Source organism: Scylla paramamosain, chromosome 8, assembly GCF_035594125.1.
Source record: "Scylla paramamosain isolate STU-SP2022 chromosome 8, ASM3559412v1, whole genome shotgun sequence".
NCBI classification, from domain to species: Eukaryota; Metazoa; Arthropoda; class Malacostraca; order Decapoda; family Portunidae; genus Scylla; species Scylla paramamosain.
Window position 1 is genome coordinate 20,949,540 of NC_087158.1, and position 22,500 is coordinate 20,972,039.

The 22,500-nt window shown below is 46.0% G+C and overlaps 1 protein-coding gene across 4 annotated transcripts in view; it reads left to right on the forward strand.

Moving 5' to 3' along the window:
* The window catches only part of LOC135102938 (N-acetylated-alpha-linked acidic dipeptidase 2-like), a 155,006-nt gene that overhangs the window by 126,860 nt on the left and 5,646 nt on the right, over positions 1–22,500 (forward strand). For all 4 annotated transcript variants that reach the window (XM_064008644.1, XM_064008647.1, XM_064008646.1 and 1 more), the window contains 2 exons: positions 4,115–4,226; positions 21,946–22,027. In XM_064008644.1, the coding sequence (XP_063864714.1) occupies positions 4,115–4,226; positions 21,946–22,027 (194 nt within the window). The remainder of the gene's footprint in view (positions 1–4,114; positions 4,227–21,945; positions 22,028–22,500) is intronic.

The following is a 22,500-nucleotide window of genomic DNA, read 5'->3' on the forward strand; positions in this document are numbered from 1 at the left end:
CCATTACGGACTCCCGCACACATGGTGGGTAACACATACTGAGAAGGGAGCTGACCAGTACGTTAGGAGATACGAGAGACAAACACAAGGAAGACTGGCAGAGAGAAAGTGGGTGGCGGTGCGCACGTCCACCAGCCCGTCAGGACTAATCCATCCTCAAGACCTGCCGAAAACAATCTCTGGCCCCAATACCTTCCCGTCCCTCGCCTCATCGCTCTTGCTCTTCGCTCCAGCTGCCCTCTCCCTCCTCGCTGCTCCTGTCTACTCAAACATTGCTCAATTTCTCAAGATTTTTTCTTTTTCCTTGCTGGCTGTACTCTGGCCTACTGCACTGCGCGTGTATTTTGGTATTTGTTCTTAAGTTATCTGTATTTCCGTTTACTAATCTCGTCAGACGCGTAGTGGTCTTCTCACCTTGCCCACGAAAGAAACAACAACAAAAACAGGTGACTTAAAGCTGCGCCGCCTAGTTTTTGTACTTAAATATTGTTCAGTCTCACCTTTAACTTTTTTTCTTTTTTTCTGCCGTGTAAAAATTCACAACTGCAAAAATAGTTCTCTTCCTTAGTCTGGCGCATCTGGTCTTGTTTATATTCTGTTTTTATTTATTTTATGCCTGCACGCTCTTCCAGACGTCTTCTTGTCTGTCGTATTTCGTATTTTTGTGTTTATTTATTTTTTTCCTCTTGTCTTTCTGTTTTATCTGTTTACTTTTTTCAGTCAGTCTGCCTGTCTGTCTCAGTCTTTATCTGTCTTTATCTTTTCTCTCTCTCTCTCTCTCTCTCTCTCTCTCTCTCTCTCTCTCTCTCTCTCTCTCTCTCTCTCTCTCTCTCTCTCTCTCTCTCTCTCTCTCTCTCTCTCTCTCTCTCTCTCTCTCAGTAAGTCAGGCAGACACACAGACACCAGCATAAGAATTTAAACTTAAGACAAGATTTTTTTAAATTGCATCCAGTGTCTTTGAAGTCATCACATCTAGTTTAGCGTGTGCTTTTCCTGCAAAATGGAAAACTATGACAATTTTTTTTAATATGAACGCGAATGAAGTTGATATAATTTTTCCAATGTATTTTTTCAACGATGAAACTACCGCCTACTTTTAAAACATAAATTTCTTTGCCTGCGACGCGTTCTATGATTCTCCCTCGTAAGGCTGGTGATCAGGGACGCACATTGAGTGTTTTGGACAGCCTCGCGCCTCTAAAGCCCTAGGTAACCTTGAGTCGCCTGTCGAAGCTACCAAAATCCTTACCCTCATGAAAAATTCCGCATAAGTAGTGACGTAGTCGTTAGAAATTTTAGACACTGAACACTATTCACGGCCATTTTTATACGAGACAAAAGATTAAATTAAGTCGCGGTTTTAACTTATCAGAAGACTTGCCTCCATGAGAAAATCAAATGCATAGTGACCTGGTCATTAGAAACTTTAGACAATGATCTTTATGCATATCTATTCTTGTGTTAAATAGAAAAAAATTGGACTTGGGTCTCCTGTTTAACCTACCAGTATTCTTTCCTCCATGAAAAATCACGAATAAGTAGTGACGTGGTCGTTTGAAATTTAAAACACTGATCGCTATGCACATCTACTTTTATGTAAGAAAATAGTCCTAACACTGGATGAAAAGATTCCCTCCTTTTACTATCAAAGGAAAGATCTAAGTCGTGAATGTCAAGTAAGTTGAAAGTTTTCTGGACGCCTCCTTTACTACATGGAATGGAAGGAAAGGAAAGGACAGAAGGCGATCCCTGCTTCAGTTACCTCGCAAGCTTAAAATTCCAGCGAGTCACTCCTCTAAAACAGGAGCTGTGTAGCATTCCCTGAGAGCCTGTGCCCCGCTGTGTCAGAAGAATTTATATTTAAACGTGAGGACGTCAGTTATGGAACAACATATTTCTTCTTTCCATTTTGCGGCGAAGTGAAGCAGAACACGGTAGTATATAGCAGAATATAAATTTCAAACTGCCAGCTCTTACGTATCCATCTTAAAAGTTGATATTGGATTCAGAAACATTGCAAGAAAACAAACTTTATAATTTTCGTTGTGTACCGTAAAGGATCACAAGTTTAGACAGTGAAGAGACAGTGTGAGCTGGATGGAGATTCCCCTTACACACACACACACACACACACACACACACACACTACCTGCTTAGGGTACCCTTTCATTGGTACCAATTACCAGTGTTACGAAAGATGAAAGGTAAGCTGCAGTTAAAGGAAATATATGATGCACATGTACCGGTCATTTAAACGTATCGTGCCGACGCGAGGAAAGCGCATTGTACAGCGGGGATTATCTGTGTTTTCCGAGACCTCGCGGCAACGCCATTCCCACACAGCCGCTGCCTTCGCTGAGCTGTGTATTAAGCCGACTTTATGATTCCCGCATGAGAGATCCTGTGGCTACGGTCTGGTGAGCTGTTCACTTACTCGGAAGTATTCTGTTATGGAAGGAGGACTGAATGTAAATTAAATGCGTAGCTGCTTGCTTCCCGTAAATGCAGGTTTGTATTAATCTTTCCTCTGATCTTTCTTTTTTTTTTTTTTTTTCATTACGCTTTCATAATGTTGCGAGTACTTTTTTTTTTTATTTCATATGTGGAGGTTTGTTTTTGTCACACTAAACATATTCACACTTTTTTTCGGGACTCTCTCTCTCTCTCTCTCTCTCTCTCTCTCTCTCTCTCTCTCTCTCTCTCTCTCTCTCTCTCTCTCAAGTGGTGTTTTAATCCAGTATTTGTCTTACTCATCAGGCACTCGCTCTCACTCTCCTTCCTTATGTTCCAGCGATTATTTCTTTTAAAGTCTTTCCGCCGGCTGTCTGTATCCCTCCTCCTCATTATTCCTTCATCGTTCATTTCCTGAGCAGCCTGGGTCTTATATCCTGATAATACCCACTTTTCTTATCTCGCTTCCACCAATCACTTTCCTTATCCGTTTCCTTCTTCATTTTCTTTCCTCTTGCCTTTCCGTTTTCTTTACCTCCTCCTGTTTTCCTTTTTCGTCTTGTATATTGTTATTTTTCTTTTTATTCTCTCCTCCCTGATTACTTACTTGCCTCTAATGCTTCCTGATTTTCTTATTATGCACGTGCTTCTTTCTGTCCCTAACATCTTTCCATATTTTCTTTTCAGAGTTTCCTTTCTTAACCTTTCTTTTTTTCTTTTTTTTTTTTTTTTTATCCTCACTCTCTCCTCGTTTCCTATTACCTGCTCGCTTGACTTGCTTTCCTATCTCGCTCGCTTCTTTCCTTCTTTCCTTTCTTTTCTCCTTCCTTTTCTCTTCTTTCATTTCTCTCTCTCTCTCTCTCTCTCTCTCTCCTTTCTTCGTTCCTTTGATTTTTTCTTTATATTTTTACCTTCCTTCCTTTCTTCCTTCCTTCCACCGAGACTCATAGTAATGCCAGCCAGATCAGAAGAGGAAAATAAGTTAATGGATGCTGAGTAATGGTTGGGCTTTCCATGGAGGGTATCCTGATGAATTAATAGTGGTCGTAATGAAGGGATGGTGATAATGGTGGTGGTGATAATAATCGTTGCTGTTCTGGCTGTGTTGGGAAGGATTGATAGTGGTGACGCTGGTGGTGATGGTTCTAGTGATGATGCCTGCGATAGTGGTGGTGGTACAATAGTAATAGTGATGTTGGAGGGGATGAGGTGGGTAGTGAAAGTCAATGGAAGTAATTAGATACACAAAATTTAGATACTGAAATAAATAAATAAATAAAAGAGAGGAAAGAAAAGGACTTCATGGCTTCCTTCTGTCCTTCTTTCTTTCTTCTCTCCTTGTCTGCCTGCCTGCTTACTTCCATTGTTTTTTTTTTTGTTTGTTTTTCTCTCCATTTCTTCCTTCATTCATTCCTTGCTCCCTTCTATCGATCTATCCATCCACCCATCCATCCTTTCTTTCCTTTTTCTTTCCTTCCATCATTCCTACCTTCCTTCTCTCCCTCCCTCCCTCCCTCCCTCCCTCCCTCCCTCCCTCCCTCCCTCGTAATGATGACAGAAGGAAATAAAAAAAAATAACTGTAGAATCCACAACTAATCTAACAAAACACTCGCAGATAAAAAGTAAAACTCAAGTCTTCCTCCTTCCTTTTTTCCCCTTCAGGAGGATGTGATTCCCTTCAGCGTCAGTCTCTACGGGGAATTCCTGACGGAGGCGCTGCAAGACCTGGAGGAGGAGTACAGCAGCCTTCTGAACCAGACTCAGACGGAGCTTGGTAAGTAGGGGGTGGTGGAGAGAGAAGTCCTAGGCGGGAGGAGAACTAACATACACGGGGAGAGGTGCATAGAGAACGAGGAGAGGAGGGAGAGGGGAAGAGAAGTTGAAGGTTAAGAGGGACAAGGAGAATAAAAAAGTAAGAACAAGAAAGAGACGGAGTGAGAGGGATGAAAGACACGAGAAGACGCTGAGAGGAGAGAGACAGTGAAAGCTAGAGAGAGAGAGAGAGAGAGAGAGAGAGAGAGAGAGAGAGAGAGAGAGAGAGAGAGAGAGAGAGAGAGAGAGAGAGAGAGAGAGAGAGAGAGAGAGAGAGGTAGATTGGAGACACTTTAAGATATCAAGAAGCAAGGAGGAGAGGTGGAGATAAAAATAAAGAAAGGAGGGAAGTGAGAGAGGCATAAAGAAGAGACGAAAAGAGGCGTTGGGTGGGTGGCAGAAAAATACTTTAAGCGGTAAGTGAAAGTCTGCGAGGTTTCTTGAGGGAGTGGAGTAAGGCAAGGGAGTATTTTAAAGGCGGGAGAGCCTAATAAAAGTGAGTGTATATGAAACTGTAGCAAGAAGTTATGGAAAATGTTACTGGGCAAGATACCAGAGGCTGAGAGAACGTTTCAGAGAGAGAGAGAGAGAGAGAGAGAGAGAGAGAGAGAGAGAGAGAGAGAGAGAGAGAGAGAGAGAGAGAGACTGGTGCATAAACAAACATTAAGAGAGGACAACATACGAGCACGTGCCACAAGTTTTGATGCAGGTGTTCAAGGAAAGCTGCCAGTGAAATCTTGTGCGAGTTATGGTCCATTTGAAGGCTTAGTTCATACCGGCACGTCTGCCTCTCCTCCTCCTCCTCCTCCTCCTCCTCCTCCTCCTCCTCCTCCTCCTCCTCCTCCTCCTCCTCCTCCTCCTCCTCCTCTTCCTCCTCCTCCTCATAAAAGTAATTATTATCAGCTTCTTCTTCTTCTTCTTCTTCTTCTTCTTCTTCTTCTTCTTCTTCTTCTTCTTCTTCTTCTTCTTCTTCTTCTACTATTACTACTCGTACTACTCGTACTACTACTACTACTACTACTACTACTACTACTACTACTACTACTACTACTACTACTGCTACTACTACTACTACTACTACTACTACTACTACTACTACTACTACTACTACTACTACTACCACCATCAGTGGTCGTGGTAGTGGTGCTGCTGCCAGTGGTTTATTCACTAGGTACGACTCATAATGTTCAGAAAAAGAGGCTCTCGTTCGATTTTATAGTCGTCGTTAACATAAAGGAGAATCAACACATTTACTCAATAATATACACTCCCTTCCCACACCCATAGCTGATCGTTACCATTACTACTGTAGATAAGGTCTGCCAAGGTCCCTGACAGCTAGTGACCATCATTTGGATTATGGGTATATACTAGTGGCTCCTGGTGCAGATATTTTATAATTACGGCGACCCACAAGCCGAAGTATGTAGCCGAAATTAAATTGCTTCAGTTTCAGTTTGAAGACCGGAAAGACCAACAAATAGAAGGACATATCGGATTGTACGGAGCTGCTGCCTGACTAACTGTTGAGTCGTTTGAAAAAGACTGTGGAATGCATGTCGCCTTCCGCAGCTTCTAAATGTGCACCCTTTAGGTCTAGCATAATATCTACAGCACGCTGTACTTCGCCCTCACACAGACCTCCATGTGTTGACAGTCGATACTCGCTGCTAGAATTGACCTGTCTTGTGGATCGTCAAGGCTTGGCTGTTATGGAACACATTCGGGACTTGGGCTCCAGGAATCCGTGCTGCTGCTGGTATTCAGTTTACAATGTCCTTCAGTGGAAAGTACAGTACACTGCCTCTCTGAACTGGAGGTAGCACGGCCTGAGTGACTGCATTTTGAGCGGACTTTATATATATATATATATATATATATATATATATATATATATATATATATATATATATATATATATATATATATATATATATATATATATATATATATATATATATATATATATATATATATATATATATATATATACTCGTATATATATATATAAAATCAGTTTCCATTTCTTCCCCTTGGCTGCTCTCCCTAAACATAGAAAAACCTACCGCAATACTGACACGCATCCCCACTGTGCCTTCCTCTACACTGTCCATATCTCAATTTAACACATCAAGCATTTTTTTCCCACACACGAAAATTTTCCATTTGTTAATACGATATTTCTTCACACAACCCCGGTCATTTTTTTCTACGCTTCATGGTACAACTTGTTTCCCAGCGACTCGTCCAAAGGAACGGATTGGCGAGAAGACGTCCTTTGATGTGGTATCCTTTCTTTGTTCTTAGAAAGAATTTTTAACCCCATCATAGGCCAACAGATTTCCTATTACATTTACTTTCTGTGGAATTTTATGTAGTCCTTCTGAGAAACTCCTCCATTCTACTCCAGTCTGGATTTTCTCTTCATCCTCGTCCCGCGCTCTTATCCTCTTTTTTCTTTTTCCATCATCATCATCATTATCATCACCAATCCTCCTCCTCCGCCTCCCTCCTCCTCCTCCTCCCTCCTCCTTCTCCTCCTCCTCCTCCTCCTCCTCCTCCTCCTCCTCCTCCTCCTCCTCCTCCTCCTCCTCCTCCTCCTCCTCCTCCTCCTCCTCCTGCCCTATAGCTAGTGAGTAGTAGCCAATAAACAGCCCTGCAAACGACATAAAGATCTGTTGCTGTATGGCTTTCTTTTGTAGTCCTCCTCCTTGTTTTCCTCAGTCTTTGTAAGTCTTCTGTAGCACTTTTTCTTGCTGCTGTTTTCCTTCTTAATTACTTCAAAACTTATGTAGGTAAACTAATTAATCAGAGAAGCGAGCTCTGAGACTTATTTCTGAATTCTACTTAAATATAATCAGAGAAAGAGAGAGAGAGAGAGAGAGAGAGAGAGAGAGAGAGAGAGAGAGAGAGAGAGAGAGAGAGAGAGAGAGAGAGAGAGAGAGAGAGAGAGAGAGAGAGAGAGAGAGAGAGAGAGAGAGAGACTTAGGCAAATAGACACATAAAAGTAAAAAATCAGTAGTGCATTCAGAAAAGAAAAGTAAATTTGATGTGCAATTACGGGCAATGATACGGAATTGAAATGCTGGCCTTCCTTACAGATGTTTTAATGACTTACTTTTTATATACTTTTGAGAGCGGTAATTAGCGGTCTTTTTCTCTTTTTTCATCCTTAGCTGCCCTAAATAATAAAAAAAAAAGCGTAGAGATAAATTATAATTATACATATTTCTCAAACGTTCTCTCTCTCTCTCTCTCTCTCTCTCTCTCTCTCTCTCTCTCTCTCTCTCTCTCTCTCTCTCTCTCTCTCTCTCTCTCTCTCTCTCCTTCACGTGTAAATTTGAAAAGTGTCACCAGGAATCCAAAAAATATCGAGTGACAGGAGAAGGGATCTCGGTTTTCTTTAAAGAAGGTCAAGAAAAGTTAATGAGTTTTCGCTTTTTTTCCTTTTTTTAGCGCTTTTTTTGGGGGGAATCTTTACGACGTAACGTAAACACGTGATTCCCTTGTCACTATTTTGAGTCTCATTCGTTTCCTTCTAGAATTCTCTGTCAATAGTAGCAGCAGCAGCAGTAGTGGTAGTAGCAGTAGTAGTAGTAGTTGTAGTAGTAGTAGTAGTAGTAGTAGTAGTAGTAGTAGTAGTAGTAGTAGTAGTATTTGTTGTAGTAGTAGCAACAGTATTGTAGCAGTCGTTGTTATTGTGTTGTTGTTGTTGTTGTTGTTGTTGTATTAGTAATGATGGTAATAGGTGCAGAAGTTGTGATACCAGCAGCAGCAGCAGCAGCGGCTGATGCAAAAGTTCCTCATAATATATTTCCGCCGTAAACTCGGAGTGCATTTCCAAATGTGAAAGGATCATGAATAAGGTGTGCAACTCAAGCCAGCGTAAATATGCCGAGAAATCATCCTTCTTCTGGCGAGGACAAGCGACTGGAGTTGGAAGGAACAGACGTCCATCTGGAGAAGCTAAACTGCATCCCCTTTGCCTGGGAAAACATGTTTCAGGCTGAGATAAAAGTAACGCTGATTGGACGAGGATTTATGACAACCTGGATGCAGTGTTTCTTTCACTGTTGAAAAGAAAACTCTGGGAAAAATGCTGGGCAGAAGAGAAGGGCATGAGGGAAGAGAAAATACGTGGAGTGAGTTATGGTTGCATGGGCCGGGCAGCTTCATCGAGTTTGAGGTAATGCAAGCAGGAAGAGGGAGGTTTTTTTTGTGGTTAGGAGAGAGAGAGAGAGAGAGAGAGAGAGAGAGAGAGAGAGAGAGAGAGAGAGAGAGAGAGAGAGAGAGAGAGAGAGAGATAATGATCCCAAAACGTGCATAAACATTTTCGAGAGAATGTTTAGGAAATATTTTTCATAAATGTGGACAGGCTATGCTTTCTTTGCATTCTGCCGGCGCGCACTGATAACAGTTTTGAAATTAATGTAGGGTAAGGATGCTGTAGTGTCTCCTAAAGTTATGGGCAGGCCTTGTTGTGTACAGGTATTTGTATAAGTAAAATTTTCCGAGTGTTTTGTTGCCGGAAAAACAGCTCTATTTTTGAGGTTATGTTGGCTCCGTGAGAATCTTGTTTACTCTTACCTCGTTATCCGCGTCGCTAGCGGCTGTAAGCGAACACTGAGCAAAGATCGGACCAGGATCAGATGAGGGAGCAGCTCCGCCTTGCGAAGACCTGAGGATTTTGTCCTGTTCATTTGTCTTGCTTGAAAATTACAGATTGCTTACTTAATAATCATATATCAGTTATTATTGATCTATTTTTACGTATATCAGCCTCCTTCTTTAGCGGAGGATAATTTTCTCTCAGTTTATATAATCATGGTGATTATATAAAAGTATTTTTCAATAAATTATGTTGCATTCATGATATGCAAAACTTCCTTTTTCATATCTTGTTTATCCGTCAATAGCAGTTTCCTAATGATATGTATTCACCACCACCACCACCACCACCACCACCACCACCACTAGAAGACCTTGCACCCTGTTACAAAAAGTCTACTTCGCTGAGCTAGTCATGTTACACTTCATCGGGATGTGATGTCACAGCTGCTGACTATGGACAACGCCCACCTCACGGTCTCACACTTGGAAGCTGAGGGTTTACTCAGCTTCGCCTGGGATACAAACGCTTCTCGAACCTAAGCCTAGAGAACGGAGCTTCAAGGGAATGTGGGCACTGTTCCGAGGACCATCCGCTCCACCACCATCTTCTAGACTCAGCAAATACACCTGGACTGGACGCTCGCAGTTTCTCTCTTCACTGTTTCCACTTGCTTGCGACGTATCAAAACTTACTCTCCACCTCGGCAATTTCCCCGTCTCTCCCCACCTGTTCCACCTATGCGCCACTGTCAGGCAAGAAATAGCCCGTGCATCCTTCGGGGGTGATCTAAAGAAGAGGAAGAAGAAGAAGTCCTCCACCACCACCATTACCTCCTCCACCACCATCATTACCTCCTCCACCACCACTTCCTCCAGAGGACCTTGCAAGACTGAAGAATTTTTCTGCGCCATTTCTTCTTTTTCTGAGTTTCTCTTTCTCTCTCTTTCTTTTCTTTAGTTTCTTCTTCCACCTAATTTCTCTTTCCCTTGTTTATTTCTTTACGTTCTTCCACTTAATTTTCTTCAGTTTTTTTCTTTTTATTTCTGTTGGTCCCCATGCTCCCACTTATCTTCTTTTCCCTCATCCGTATTTCTTTTCTTCTTCTTCTTCTTCTTCTTCTTCTTCTTCTTCTTCTTCTTCTTCTTCTTCTTCTTCTTCTTCTTCTTCTTCTTCTTTAACCTCTCCTTTTACTCCTCCTCCTCCTCCAGCAGAGAAATAGATCATAGTCCCTCGTGGCTTTCACCTCATCTCCTACGAGGCGGCGATGTCCTGGAAAATGCGGTATCAACTCATTTTCTCCGCACAGTTAACAATAATGTGTGTGTGTGTGTGTGTGTGTGTGTGTGTGTGTGTTGGTCGGAGGGGCTGGTTAGGTGGGTTATTGATTGTTGGTAAAGAGAGGAGGAAGAGCTGTTGTTGTTGTTGTTGTTGTTGTTGTTGTTGTTGTTGTTGTTGTTGCTGTTGTTAGTGTAAGTGTTTGTTGCGGTGGTGGTCGCCGTTAACTGTACCATGAATAACACACACACATACACACACACACACACACACACACACACACACACACACACACACACACACACACACACACACACACACACACACACACACACACACACACACACACACACACACACACAATATTACCAGGCAGGCTGTCCACTTCGGTATTCCCAGCCTGATTCATCTCCCTGTTTCCCTCGCCCGGCGCAGGGAAGTTCTTGCAGGCTGACTCGAATCCCTTCAGGAAGTTGGGGCCCTCCTCCTCCTCCTCCTCCTCCTTGCTGGGAGTTTCTATCATGTTGCTTCGCGCAGGCTTCGTGTCGTCATAGGGAAGTGAATGATGGTGATGCCAGGTAACTCACATCCCCTGCGTTCATATTGCCTTCGCTCATCCTCCTCCTCCTACTCCTCCTCCTCCTCGTTGGTGTGTTTTTCCTGTTGCCTGATAATACTTGTTTTGGTATCGTTGCTGCCGCCGCTGTGCTCTTTCTCCTGAACGATGGTTGTTCATTGTGTGGTTGTTAGCTAGTTGTGTGAACGAGTGAATGAGCGAGACTTGTGTGAGGCATGAATACGTGTATGAGTGAACGAGCTAGGCTTCAGTCATAAGTGTTAAGTTGAAGTGCGCGGCCTGGCGCCGGGAGATCACCTACCTCCAGCCTTCTGTTCACACCTTCTGTGAATAAACACCTGCACTGTTACCTGCGTTTCCTGTGCCCCTGCTGGTCAAGAGTCGAACATGGCGCAGTGAGTAGGATCAGGACAAGGCTGCAGTGGGTACGGCGCAGAATGGAGAAGCAGTTGGAGGCGCTGGCTGCCCTGCTAGCGCGACAGTCGGAGCAGAGTCAGGCTCGCGAGGAGCGTTTAACCCAGCTGCTGGAGAGAGTGGGGACACAAGCTCCCAGTCGCACCACGGCGAGCAATGAAGGCGAAACCACAGCCCGCAGCACGTCTACCCAGGGCGCGAGGTTCCCGACGTCCGCCACCATCATTCCTCACTTAACGGCGTCAGCATCTTTACGTGAGTTCGACACGTGGCGCCATAAGTTTGAAGGATACGTAACCCTCGCCAGGATAGACTGTCTCTCCCTGGCTGAGCAGAGGGCGGCACTCGCTGCTGTCCTAGACGACGAGTGGACCCGTACACTTCGCTACGGGATAAGCTTACCGAGAGACGCGGAGTTAAGAACCATCCTCGATGCAATGTGTGAGTACCTGCGAAGCCAGCGCAACATCATCATGGATAGAAGAGACTTCTACTCCCGCGTGCAAGAAACGCAAGAAGGTTTTGACGACTTTTTATGTGCTGTAAAGGAAATCGCCAATTTCTGTGACTTTTGCGACCAGTGCATAAACCATCAGCTGCGTGACAGAATTGTCGTTGGGACACGAGACGAAGTGGCTCTGAAACGCATGCTGGAAAACAAGAAACTCACCCTTGAAAACGCCATAGATATTTGCAGAGCATCAGAGAGCGCTAACCAGTGTAGTGCAGTACTAAGGGGCGGCTCTCACTCTTCGAGCCATGGTGTGAACGCTGTCTCGAACTACAGGAAGGGCAGTTTCGGGGGCTCAAGCCCCACGGGCTGTTATCGTTGTGGCAAAAATTGTCGCAGTGACAAAAGGGGATGCCAGGCAATAGATAAAGTGTGTCGTAACTGCGGGAAAAGAGGGCATTTTGCGAGTGTATGTCAGCAGACAGTGAGGAAACGACGAGGAGCTTCGAGGAGTTCCTCAACTGTCTCTCCTCATCGCGGTGCAGGCCCGAGGCGGGGAGCCAGTGCCAGTGTATACCAGCTCTTATCAGGCGTATACACAAAGACGGTGACGGCACGACCTGCGCCCCAGGTGCTCATTACCGCCACACATCCCGCTGGAAGAGACAAGATTACGTGGACTCCTGACTCTGGGGCCGAAACGACCGTTATTGGCCTCGACACGGCAACACTCCTTGGAATCCCGCCCTCCAGCTTGGCGCCCGCTGATGGTGATGGACTTTATGCTGCCGGTAATCACCCCCTCACCTGTGTAGGAACTTTCTCGTCGCACTTGCAACTGGGCGACAGGGAAGCTGAGACTGTTGTGAGCGTGGTGAAGGAGGTGAAGGGGGCGCTGCTTAGCTGGTACGATTCCATCGCTCTCGGAATCCTCCCCGAAGATTTTCCGGCTCAAATCCGACCGCTACGCAGGGAAGAACAGCACACCGGCAACAGCTCCATCAAGTACCCGACCGCCTCGCAGCCACCTCTATCTACGCCCACAGAAGTGATCAGCTGGCCTCATTCCTACGACCCAACGCCACAGCAGCGTGCGGGGCACGCTGCTGCTGTGATCAAGGCCTTTCCCAGCGTCTTCGAAGCAAAGGAAGGTTTACGTGAAATGGCTGGTGGATCCATGGCCATCGAGTTGACAGACGACGCCCTCTCACGTGCTCCAGTACAGGACCCAGTGGAGGAAGAGGATGCTGCTACTTCTGGTGACCTCGACCCTCTCCACTCAGCGGTCATCTCAGCGTTATCTGCCACCAATGAGGACGGCGTCCGCTTAGCACCACTCCAGGATCAGACTGTGGAAATGGTACGTGCCGCAGCAGCAAGAGACGGGGAGTACTGCTTGCTCAAGAACGTCATCATCGAGGGCTTCCCTGATCATTGCCACGACCTCGATCACCGCTTGCGTACGTACTGGCCGGTGCGCAGTCTGCTGGCCGTAGACGACGACCTGGTGGTTTACGGGCCGAGGCTTCTTATTCCTCACAGCCTCCGCCGAGAAACACTAGAGCGACTCCATGACAGTCATCAGGGGATGGAGCGCACCAAGCGACGGGCCCGACAAACGGTGTACTGGCCTGGTATGGACAGAGACGTTGAGAACGTCGTTTCTGGATGCTCACTATGCCGTCCACTCCTACCAAGCCAAGCCAACGAACCTCTCTGGCAGGACACGGACACACCCAGCAGGGTGTTTGAGTCAGTTTCTGCAGACTACTTCCACGCAGCAGGCCGTACATACCTCGTGTATGTAGATCGCTTGTCTGGGTGGCCTCACGTGTCTGCATGCTCACGTCCAGCATCGGCTGATCAGCTCGTTCGTGTCCTTCGGGGTGTGTTCGCCGACACGGGCGTGCCTGTTCTCCTGAGGACTGACGGTGGACCGCAGTTCACTTCTTCATCGGTACGGCGCTTCCTGGCTCGATGGGGGGTGGAGCATCGTGTATCTTCACCTCATTATCCACGCTCCAATGGTCACGCCGAGGCAGCGGTCAAGTCCGTGAAGAAGCTGATCCTCACGACCACACAGCAGGGACACCTGGACGAGGATGCGTTCGCTCGCGGGTTGCTGGAACTGCGCAACACTCCGAGGGCGGAAGGGCGATCACCAGCACAAGTCCTCTTCGGTCATCCTATGAGGTCCTGTGTCCCGGCTCATCATCGCTCATACGCTCAGCAGTGGCAGCGCGCTGCTGATGAGTGCGACGCCAAGGCAGAGCGACTGAGGAAGAAAGCGAAACTTCGCCACGACGCGTCCGCCCGTACTCTTCCTCTCCTGCACCTCGGTGGCCACGTCGACGTTCAAGATCACACGACAGGCCTCTGGGATCGCCTGGGTGTCATCGTGGCTGTTGGGCGAAGGAGAGACTACCTCATCAAGATGGGCAGCGGTCGCGTGATGTGGCGTAATAGAAGACACCTACGCCCACATAGACCTCTTGCTCCCCTTCCTGTCGAGCAGCACACCGCTCATGGCGGTGCAGCGCTTCAGCATCAGGGTCACGAGGAACACCACCATCCCGGCAGCCCGGAGCATCAGGGTAACGGGGTACACCGTGGCCGAGAGCAACCAGAGCGTCGAAGCAGCCGACAGCGTAGGGAGCCGAGACGACTGCAGGTGCGGTGGCACCGTAGCACCTACGATTAGTCGTACGTGTTCATTGTACGCTGTGTTTGTTTTGTGTATATGTACCGTGTTTTCTGTACTTCAATCATTGTAACTTTGTTTCATGTGTTACGGTAGCCATAACAAAGATAAGGAATCTTCCTTATGTCTCGGGGGAGGTGTGTGGTTGTTAGCTAGTTGTGTGAACGAGTGAATGAGCGAGACTTGTGTGAGGCATGAATACGTGTATGAGTGAACGAGCTAGGCTTCAGTCATAAGTGTTAAGTTGAAGTGCGCGGCCTGGCGCCGGGAGATCACCTACCTCCAGCCTTCTGTTCACACCTTCTGTGAATAAACACCTGCACTGTTACCTGCGTTTCCTGTGCCCCTGCTGGTCAAGAGTCGAACATTCATTGTAAAGTCCGGATTGTCGGATGTTCCCGGAGCGTGTTATTTGTAGCGAGGGTAACGTTCATGCTCCATAATATACTGCCGTGAGATTTGCGTTGATGTTATAGGTGGTGGTGGTGATTGTGTGTGTGTGTGTGTGTCTCCGTCCGCGTAGATGGCTGTGTCGACCAGTGTGTGTTTTCTCTGGGAATCACTACGCCAAGACGCACTAACAACATTATTTCCCTCTTCTAGTTTTCTTAATTTCGGTGCATCTTAACTTTTTCTCATAATTGCACATCGAGGCACGCACACAACAATCGCTCGTTTCACCAGTGCTCGTTGTTCACCTTCCCACCTTTGTAGTTCATCCTCAGCCTTCTCCAACACAAGGACACTCAAACGACTCACATGCGGTCATTAGTCTTTTTTTTTTTTTTCCTCTGCGTGTGTGGGAAGCTTCAGTCGTGGATGTTCCCAGAAGTGATGAAAAGGGTGAATAGTAAGAGTGAATGCTGTGGGCAGGGCTGGGGAGCTTAGTGATTCAGGGTCCTGAGGGAAGTGTAGTAAGTTTTGCCGTGTATTAAAAGCGAGCTGTGTATTTATACATTTTTGATGAAACACTCATTATCTCTGAGTATCACTATAAATTTACTCAAGTAAATTTCATCAACGAAGACTCCTCCGCGAAAACTTTCCCCCAGGTAATTCCCTAATCTAATCCATCATGAGGGAAGTTACTTTACCAGGAGTTTGGTGCGGGGGATGTTCACGAAAGAATCTACGTTATGCGCCAAATGTTTTTTCATAAATATACTTGCAATATGACTCGCGCTAGACAGTCAAGCCAAGCGAGTCCACAGAAGAAACAGTCACTCCTCCTACCCCGGACACCACCCATCACTCTCTCTTCCCGATATCTTCCGCCCCCTTCGTGCCCTTAGCGATCCCTACTCTGTATCTTGCGCAACCCCAGCCACTCCTCACCCCGCCACGCCCCTCCCAGCTGGCCCCTCATCTATCAGAGGCTCACCGGTAGATAGGACGATAAAAAAGGCAATAAAGTAGATACGGCTTGATAGAGGTGAAGAGCGTAATGGACGCTGGCGTAATATAGGAAGGAAGACCTTTCGCTGATGAAGAGGATTGAGCCCTGTGTGTGTGTGTGTGTGTGTGTGTGTGTGTGTGTGTGTGTGTGTGTGTGTGTGTGTGTGTGTGTGTGTGTGTGTGTGTGTGTGTGTGTGTGTGTGTGTGTGTGTGTGTGTGTGTGTGTGTGTGTGTGTGTGTGTGTGTGTGTGTGTGTGTGTGTGTGTGTGTGTTGCACGAAAATTTAGGAAAAATCTATGTTGAAACTTTAATATTAAATCAATGCAAGTTATCCTTTCCTTTCCACTTTCTACCAAAATATTCACTCATAACTTTTTTCATCCTCACACGTCCTCTTCATCTCATTTTCCAGAACGGCGTCTCCTTGCTGCCTCCGCTAATGGCAGCATGACGGCCGCGGCGGGAAAATGTAGCCATTGGAATAGTGATGGGAAGGAAGCGCGATATTACTTCTCCTTCACCGCCTTTCCCACTTACCCCGTCCCATCCACTCCATTTCCTCAACCACCTACTTCTGTATTCTCATCCTTCTTTTCTTCCTCCTCCTCGTCCTGCCTTTCCCGCTGTTGTCCTGAATCATGTCGTCTCCTCGCTGGGATGACCGCCTATAAGAATTCAGTGATGTCCTTCGCGTTGAAGTTTTAAAAAAATTTCGGAAAACGTTTCACAATTTGCTGCATAAAGTGCTAGTTCCGTAGTATATTTAAATTTAATACTCACCGCAATGTCCCACAAAAACTAATGAAAATATGAGAATCTACATCGCCAGGGAGAGAGAGAGAGAGAGAGAGAGAGAGAGAGAGAGAGAGAGAGAGAGAGAGAGAGAGATATGTATCATTAACGAGAGGGAAGAATGCATATGAGAAGTTGATGGTGAGAGGGGAACATAAAAGCCCGAAAAGGAGGTGGTGTGATGTGGTGACTGGTGAGTGCGATGATGAGAAATGGAGATGGCGAGAGAGACAAGATGATTGAATGATAGGCCGGCAGGAAGAAGAAAAGGAGGTGGAGGAGGTGAAGGAGGTGGTGGTGGCGGTGGTGGTGGTGGTGGTGGTGGTGGTGGTGGTGGTGGTGACGAGGGAACGAACGGCACCATTCTTACATCTTTCTCTAAATTGGTTTGTAAAGTGACCGCTTGTAGTTGCAGTGTGGAGGTGCTTACTCTACAGAGAAAACTATTGAAGGTGTGTGTTTGTGGAATTGATGCGTGCGTACCTGTGAAAGTATCGCCCATTCTGCTAGATGGTGCTTCAATGAGGGGAGCAAAGAGAGGAGGGAGGTAGAAAAGTAGGTTATAGGAGACAATCAGGCAGAAACAGAAATAGGTGTGTGTTAGGTGACATTTCATTCAGAGAAGAAAGGGAGAAGACGTGTGCAGGTAGAAGTGGCAGAATGGTCGGTGTTTCAGGAATGGTTCGTGACAGCCTTGCCCTTGCCTGGTGGAACATGTGTGGACGTGTGGTGGAGGTGTGGCGCTGTGGGAAATGGTAATTCTTGAAGCGCATTCCATTTACACGATGCATATTCATCACCTGCATTGTATCTTTTTGCAGCACGTTCTTGCTCGCTCACATTTTTTTCCCTATTATTTTATTTTATTGTTGGATTTTTACTCGGCTGTGCAGTACACATTTTTTTTTTCCTTTCCTTTTCTCTGATATTCTTCCGTTGTTCGAGGTCAGCACTTTCACTCCAATGGCCTTCCTTTCTTTCTCCTATCAGAAATAATTTCTGTCTCCCGTAAATCTCTCCTGTATCTTGTCTCTACATCTCCCAAAGCCTGCCCCCTCTATTGTTTCCTTCCCTCCCATTCCTTCATTCCCTTCCTCGTTCCTTCCCTTCACCGCTCCCTTACCTACTCCCTCCCTCCCTCCCTCTCTCTCTCTCTCTCTCTCTCTCTCTTCTGCGTCCCGTGTAGACAAAGACTCAGTGAGGCACACGAGCTACTCTCGCGGGGAAAACTATGATGCTGGTACTGCCCGCTGACCCCCTCGCCCTTTCTGTCTGCCTCGCCTCGCCCTTCACAATTTTTCTCGCTCCATTTTTTCTTTCTTTTCGGGACACAAGGGAAAGAAACTGTGACAGATTTATAGCTTATATCGCATGTCTGTTTTCTGCTTTTGCTTCTGGCATTTAAAGGTCTTCTTTTTCTTCCTCCCCCATTCCTCCTCTTCCTCGTTGTTGTTGTTGTTGTTCTCCTCCTCCTCCTCCTCCTCCTCCTCCTCCTCCTCCTCCTCCTTCTCTTATTCTATGCCTCCTCCGCCTTCTGCTATGCTGTCCTGTCTCTCTTCCCTGTAGCTAGTTAGAAGTAGTTACCAAACAGCCTTGCAAGGACCAAAAGGTCTGTTGCTGTTTGGCTTTCCTTTGTATTCTTTTGTATTCCTCCTCCTCCTCCTCCTCCTCCTCCTCCTCCTCCTCCTCCTCCTCCTCCTCCTCCTCCTCCTCCTCCTCCTCCTCCTCCTCCAGAAGTGTGTTCCGAAAGATGGTGAAATAATTCTTAGTGGGGAGAAAGCTGTGGGGTAATACGTTGAAGGCTTGGCTAACGGAAGAATAAAGATAATAATGGTAATGATACGTAGTTATAATAATAATAATAATAATGATAATGTTAACGATATCATTATTATTATTATTGTTATTATTATTATTATTATTATTATTATTATTATTATTATTATTATTATTATTGTTACATATCATTGTTACGCCCTACCGGGGGGTAACGGGGGACCAGCGACTTCTCAGGGGTTGCCGTCCCCCACCACTAACCTATGTTCTATCCGTTCGGCCAATGGCACGGCATCTCCCTACCCCCAACACCTCAACCTTCAGGTGTCGGGTCGAGCATGAGTACATTTTACACTTCTAGGCCGGTAATTCCCCCGGCTATGCGGGAGCGGGGGTGGCATCCTCCCTGTCCTCCCCCAGGGGTCCCCGCAGCACAGCAGGGTCCCCCAGGGTCACTTGTCGGCCTGCCCAATCACGTGTAGGATGGGCGTTGTGGCTCAGGGCCACCGACTAGGCTGGTTGCGGTGATCGCCGCTGGCCGCTGTCGAAGTTCGTTGGCGAAGGATGGCACTCGACGTCCGTGGAGTTTCCCCGGTGGCACTAAGCGTCCATCGAGTTTTCCCGGTGTCGCAGGCGCCCTCCGGGCCCGTGCGCTGCTGCTCTCACGGCCCGCTGGTGTGGCATTCGGGACGCTTCCACTTGAGGATGTCGTGCTAGCTCGTTGTACACTGTCCAGTTCTGTACTACGCTCTACTACACGTTAGTCTTAGTCAGTTACGAGGCGCTGAGTCGTCCCTCCGGGAGACACTGACGGAGACACTGACGGAAGGCTACCTGAAGGTGGAGTTCGCTGAGCACACGGCCTCTCGCCAGAGATACTTTGTTTCTGTCCTGGTTTGCCTTCGCTTCCTAAAAGGGTTGTTGTTGTTGTTATTCCCAGCGCCCGGCCCAAGGAATCACGTGGACGGGACTGGGTCAGCAGGAGCTGTTTTTGTGTAACGTGTAGGGGGTTGGGTCAGCAGTAGCCGCTTTCATATGAACAAGGAGTCACGTGGACAAAGCTGATCAGCAGTAGCCGTTTTCGTGTAAACATAAGTCGTCTCCCTTCGTGACCACCCCCAGAGGGTTGTTATTCCCTCGCCCTCTCTGTGGCTTCCTCTGCAGTGGTTTTTATTCGCAGCACCCGGCCCGAAGGGTCAAACGGATGGCACGGGGTCAGCCGTTTTTCATGTAAACACCGGCCGTCCGGCCGCATCTATTACTCTCTCACAGAGCGTGTGCGTGCCCACGGGCGCGTGCATGCGTGTTTTGCATGGATGGTTGTGCGTGGAGCTTGTGCGTGGAGCGTAACAATTATTATTATTATTATTATTATTATTATTATTATTATTATTATTATTATTATTATTGTTATTATTATTATTATTATTATTATTATTATTTTTATTATTATTATGCGCTTAGAAAAGTCATGCAAAAGGATAGAATTTCGAAAATATTACTGATCAACTGCATCTTGGAATCGGTGATGGTGATGGTGATGATAATGGTGATGATGATGATGATGATGTGTGTGTGTGTGTGTGTGTGTATGTGTGTGTGTGTGTGTGGTAATGTACAGCCTGTTCATACATAATAAGACGGTGCATCCAGAAACCTAAAATTTAGTGGGTGATGTAAATGGAGAAGCGTGAGGCCCTGGGGCTTTTTAGGGTTATTGGAAATATTTCGCCGGTGCAAGATTTCTTTGGTCTCGGGATGAACCTCAGGAAAATCTGTTTGTTTGAAATCGATATCAAAATATTACACTTATCTAAGACTTAAAATCAATTACATATTTTCTTTGTTAGTTCAGTCACATTTAGATGAAAACCTGGAGACAGTAAAGACATTACACTGGGCGTGCTGTGAGTCAAAAGAGTTCTTAACTTTAAGGAAACTAAACATTGTTGCTTCAAGTAAGTGGATCGAAAAGTTTATTGAATTTCATGCCTTACTCGTCCCCCAGAATCTGTACTCTGTCCACTTAATGCGAAATAAATGAACAGTGTTTTTCCGCTCTGTGTAGTTCGTAGAACACTGCACTTCTTCGGGTAACTGTATACAGTCAGATTAGTTGAAGTTTATTATTAGATGGGAAAGTGTCTTTGAAGCATCACTGTAGCAAGTAACAACAGCTATCTGATAACAAACTCTTAGGAAATGTGGCACAAACAAATTTACCTCGGTATCGCCGCAAGCTAGCATGAAAGGTATTGGTGGGTGGTGGCTGGGATGAGTCTTGAGTCTTTGATGAGGTTTAAGGAAAGGTTAACGTGACTCGCCTCAGCAAACTGCAGGTTGCCTGAAATAATCTTGTTTGAGGCTTTAGCGGTGGTCGGGAAGCCATGTCACCTTGATGTTACACGGTTCAAAGTGGCGCTCTTCTGCTGCAGCAGTAGGCGCTATTGTTGTAATGGAAACAGATAGATGGTAACGAACTTCATGGAGGCAGCGACGCTCCTCTCATGTTAAACCCTCTCCAGACACAGCACTCAGCAGTCTGTGCTGTGGCCTGTCCTGTGAAAGGGAGGGAAAATGCGGCACTACCAAGTTTATATTCGAACGTGTCAGTGACGTGTTTGTTGAATTAATTAGACCTTAATTTGTGTGGCCGCTGAGGCTGTTGAAGCGGAGCGGTGCGTGGGCAGGGAAGCCATAGAGGGATACGGGGGAAAGATCCTGCTTGTCCCTTAGTCATTGATTGATGCGTGGGAGCACTTCAGATTGTCTTTTCATTCGGCCGTAGAGCGCGCATGAGTGTCAGGTGAAGGTGAGGAAAACTTTGCCGGCATGGAAATGCCTACGGAAGAAGCCTACTGGCTAGCATTTCTCAGGAGCGAAAGCACATTAATTTATGTGCATTAATTAGAACAGGCAGGCGCGCGCACGCACGCACGCACGCACGCACACACACATGTAACTTGAATTTCAATATTTGTAGGACTGTCGATTTAGTGGTGAGTCGAAATCCCGACGTCATTCTGGTTTTCCATTAATGGATTCTCCTTTTGTACATTTTCTTTAATGAAGATAATTACAGTATGAATTATTCATGCCATAAGATCTCGAATATTGTTTCGGGCACACTATCTTACCTGGGGTCACCGCCAAGTAATTTTTTCCAAGCATTAAGTAAAAGAAAAAAAGTAAAACAAACTGATGCTGGGAGGTAAAAGCTGTGCGAAAAACTAACTCACACAGTCGCACGGTAAGTGGAATCATCCTCGATTTATTTTTTTATTTATTCACATGTTGAAAAATCGCTTTACTATTGCTCTCTGTTACCAGAAAGGAGCATTCCATGTGGTGCCTCTATATGGTTGAGTAATGGAAGTTCGATTCGTGGAAATATTCGTTTTTTTTGTAGTTAAAGAGTGTAATGAATGTGTCCAGTAATTCCAGGATTTCCACCACCACCACCACCACCACCACCACCACCACCACCACCACCACCACTACTACTACTACTACTACTACTACTACTACTACTACTACTACTACTACTACTACTACCACTACTACTACTACTACTACTACTACTACTACTACTGCTACTACTTATAATAATAGTAAAGATAATGTTATCACTACTACCTTAGCTGCTACTGGTATTAACATTTTCATCATTCCCTCTCTCTTCCTCCAGGTTACCTTCGGGCCGCCGTATCCACCTTCAGCGTCGCCGCCAAGAACTGGACAGCCGGCCTTGCTTCCGTCGACCTTGAGGAGTAAGTGTGGAGGTAGAGTGAGGATGGTCAAAGTAGAGGGAGCGAGCAGGAATGACGCGATATGGAGTTAGAGTGAAGGGTGAGCGTGAGGGGCAGGAAAGGCAGATAAGAGGAAGGGCAGGGCGGCGAGAGGCGAGGAGAGGCGAGGCGGAGGGCACGGGAACATGTGCACCAAGGGAATAATAATTCAAGGGCGTAATAAACGTCGAGGTTTCAGATAAAGTGCGAGTAAATTGGGGAAGATCGGAGAGAAAGTAAAGTAATGGACGGTATAAAGCAGAATAAATATACCATAAATACTTTGATCTATGTGTTAGAGAGAGAGAGAGAGAGAGAGAGAGAGAGAGAGAGAGAGAGAGAGAGAGAGAGAGAGAGAGAGAGAGAGAGAGAGAGAGAGAGAGAGTTCCGGGTAAAATGAATAAGGGAAGAAAGAAATGAAAGGATTAATAAAGAGGCAGGAAAAAGAAATATTC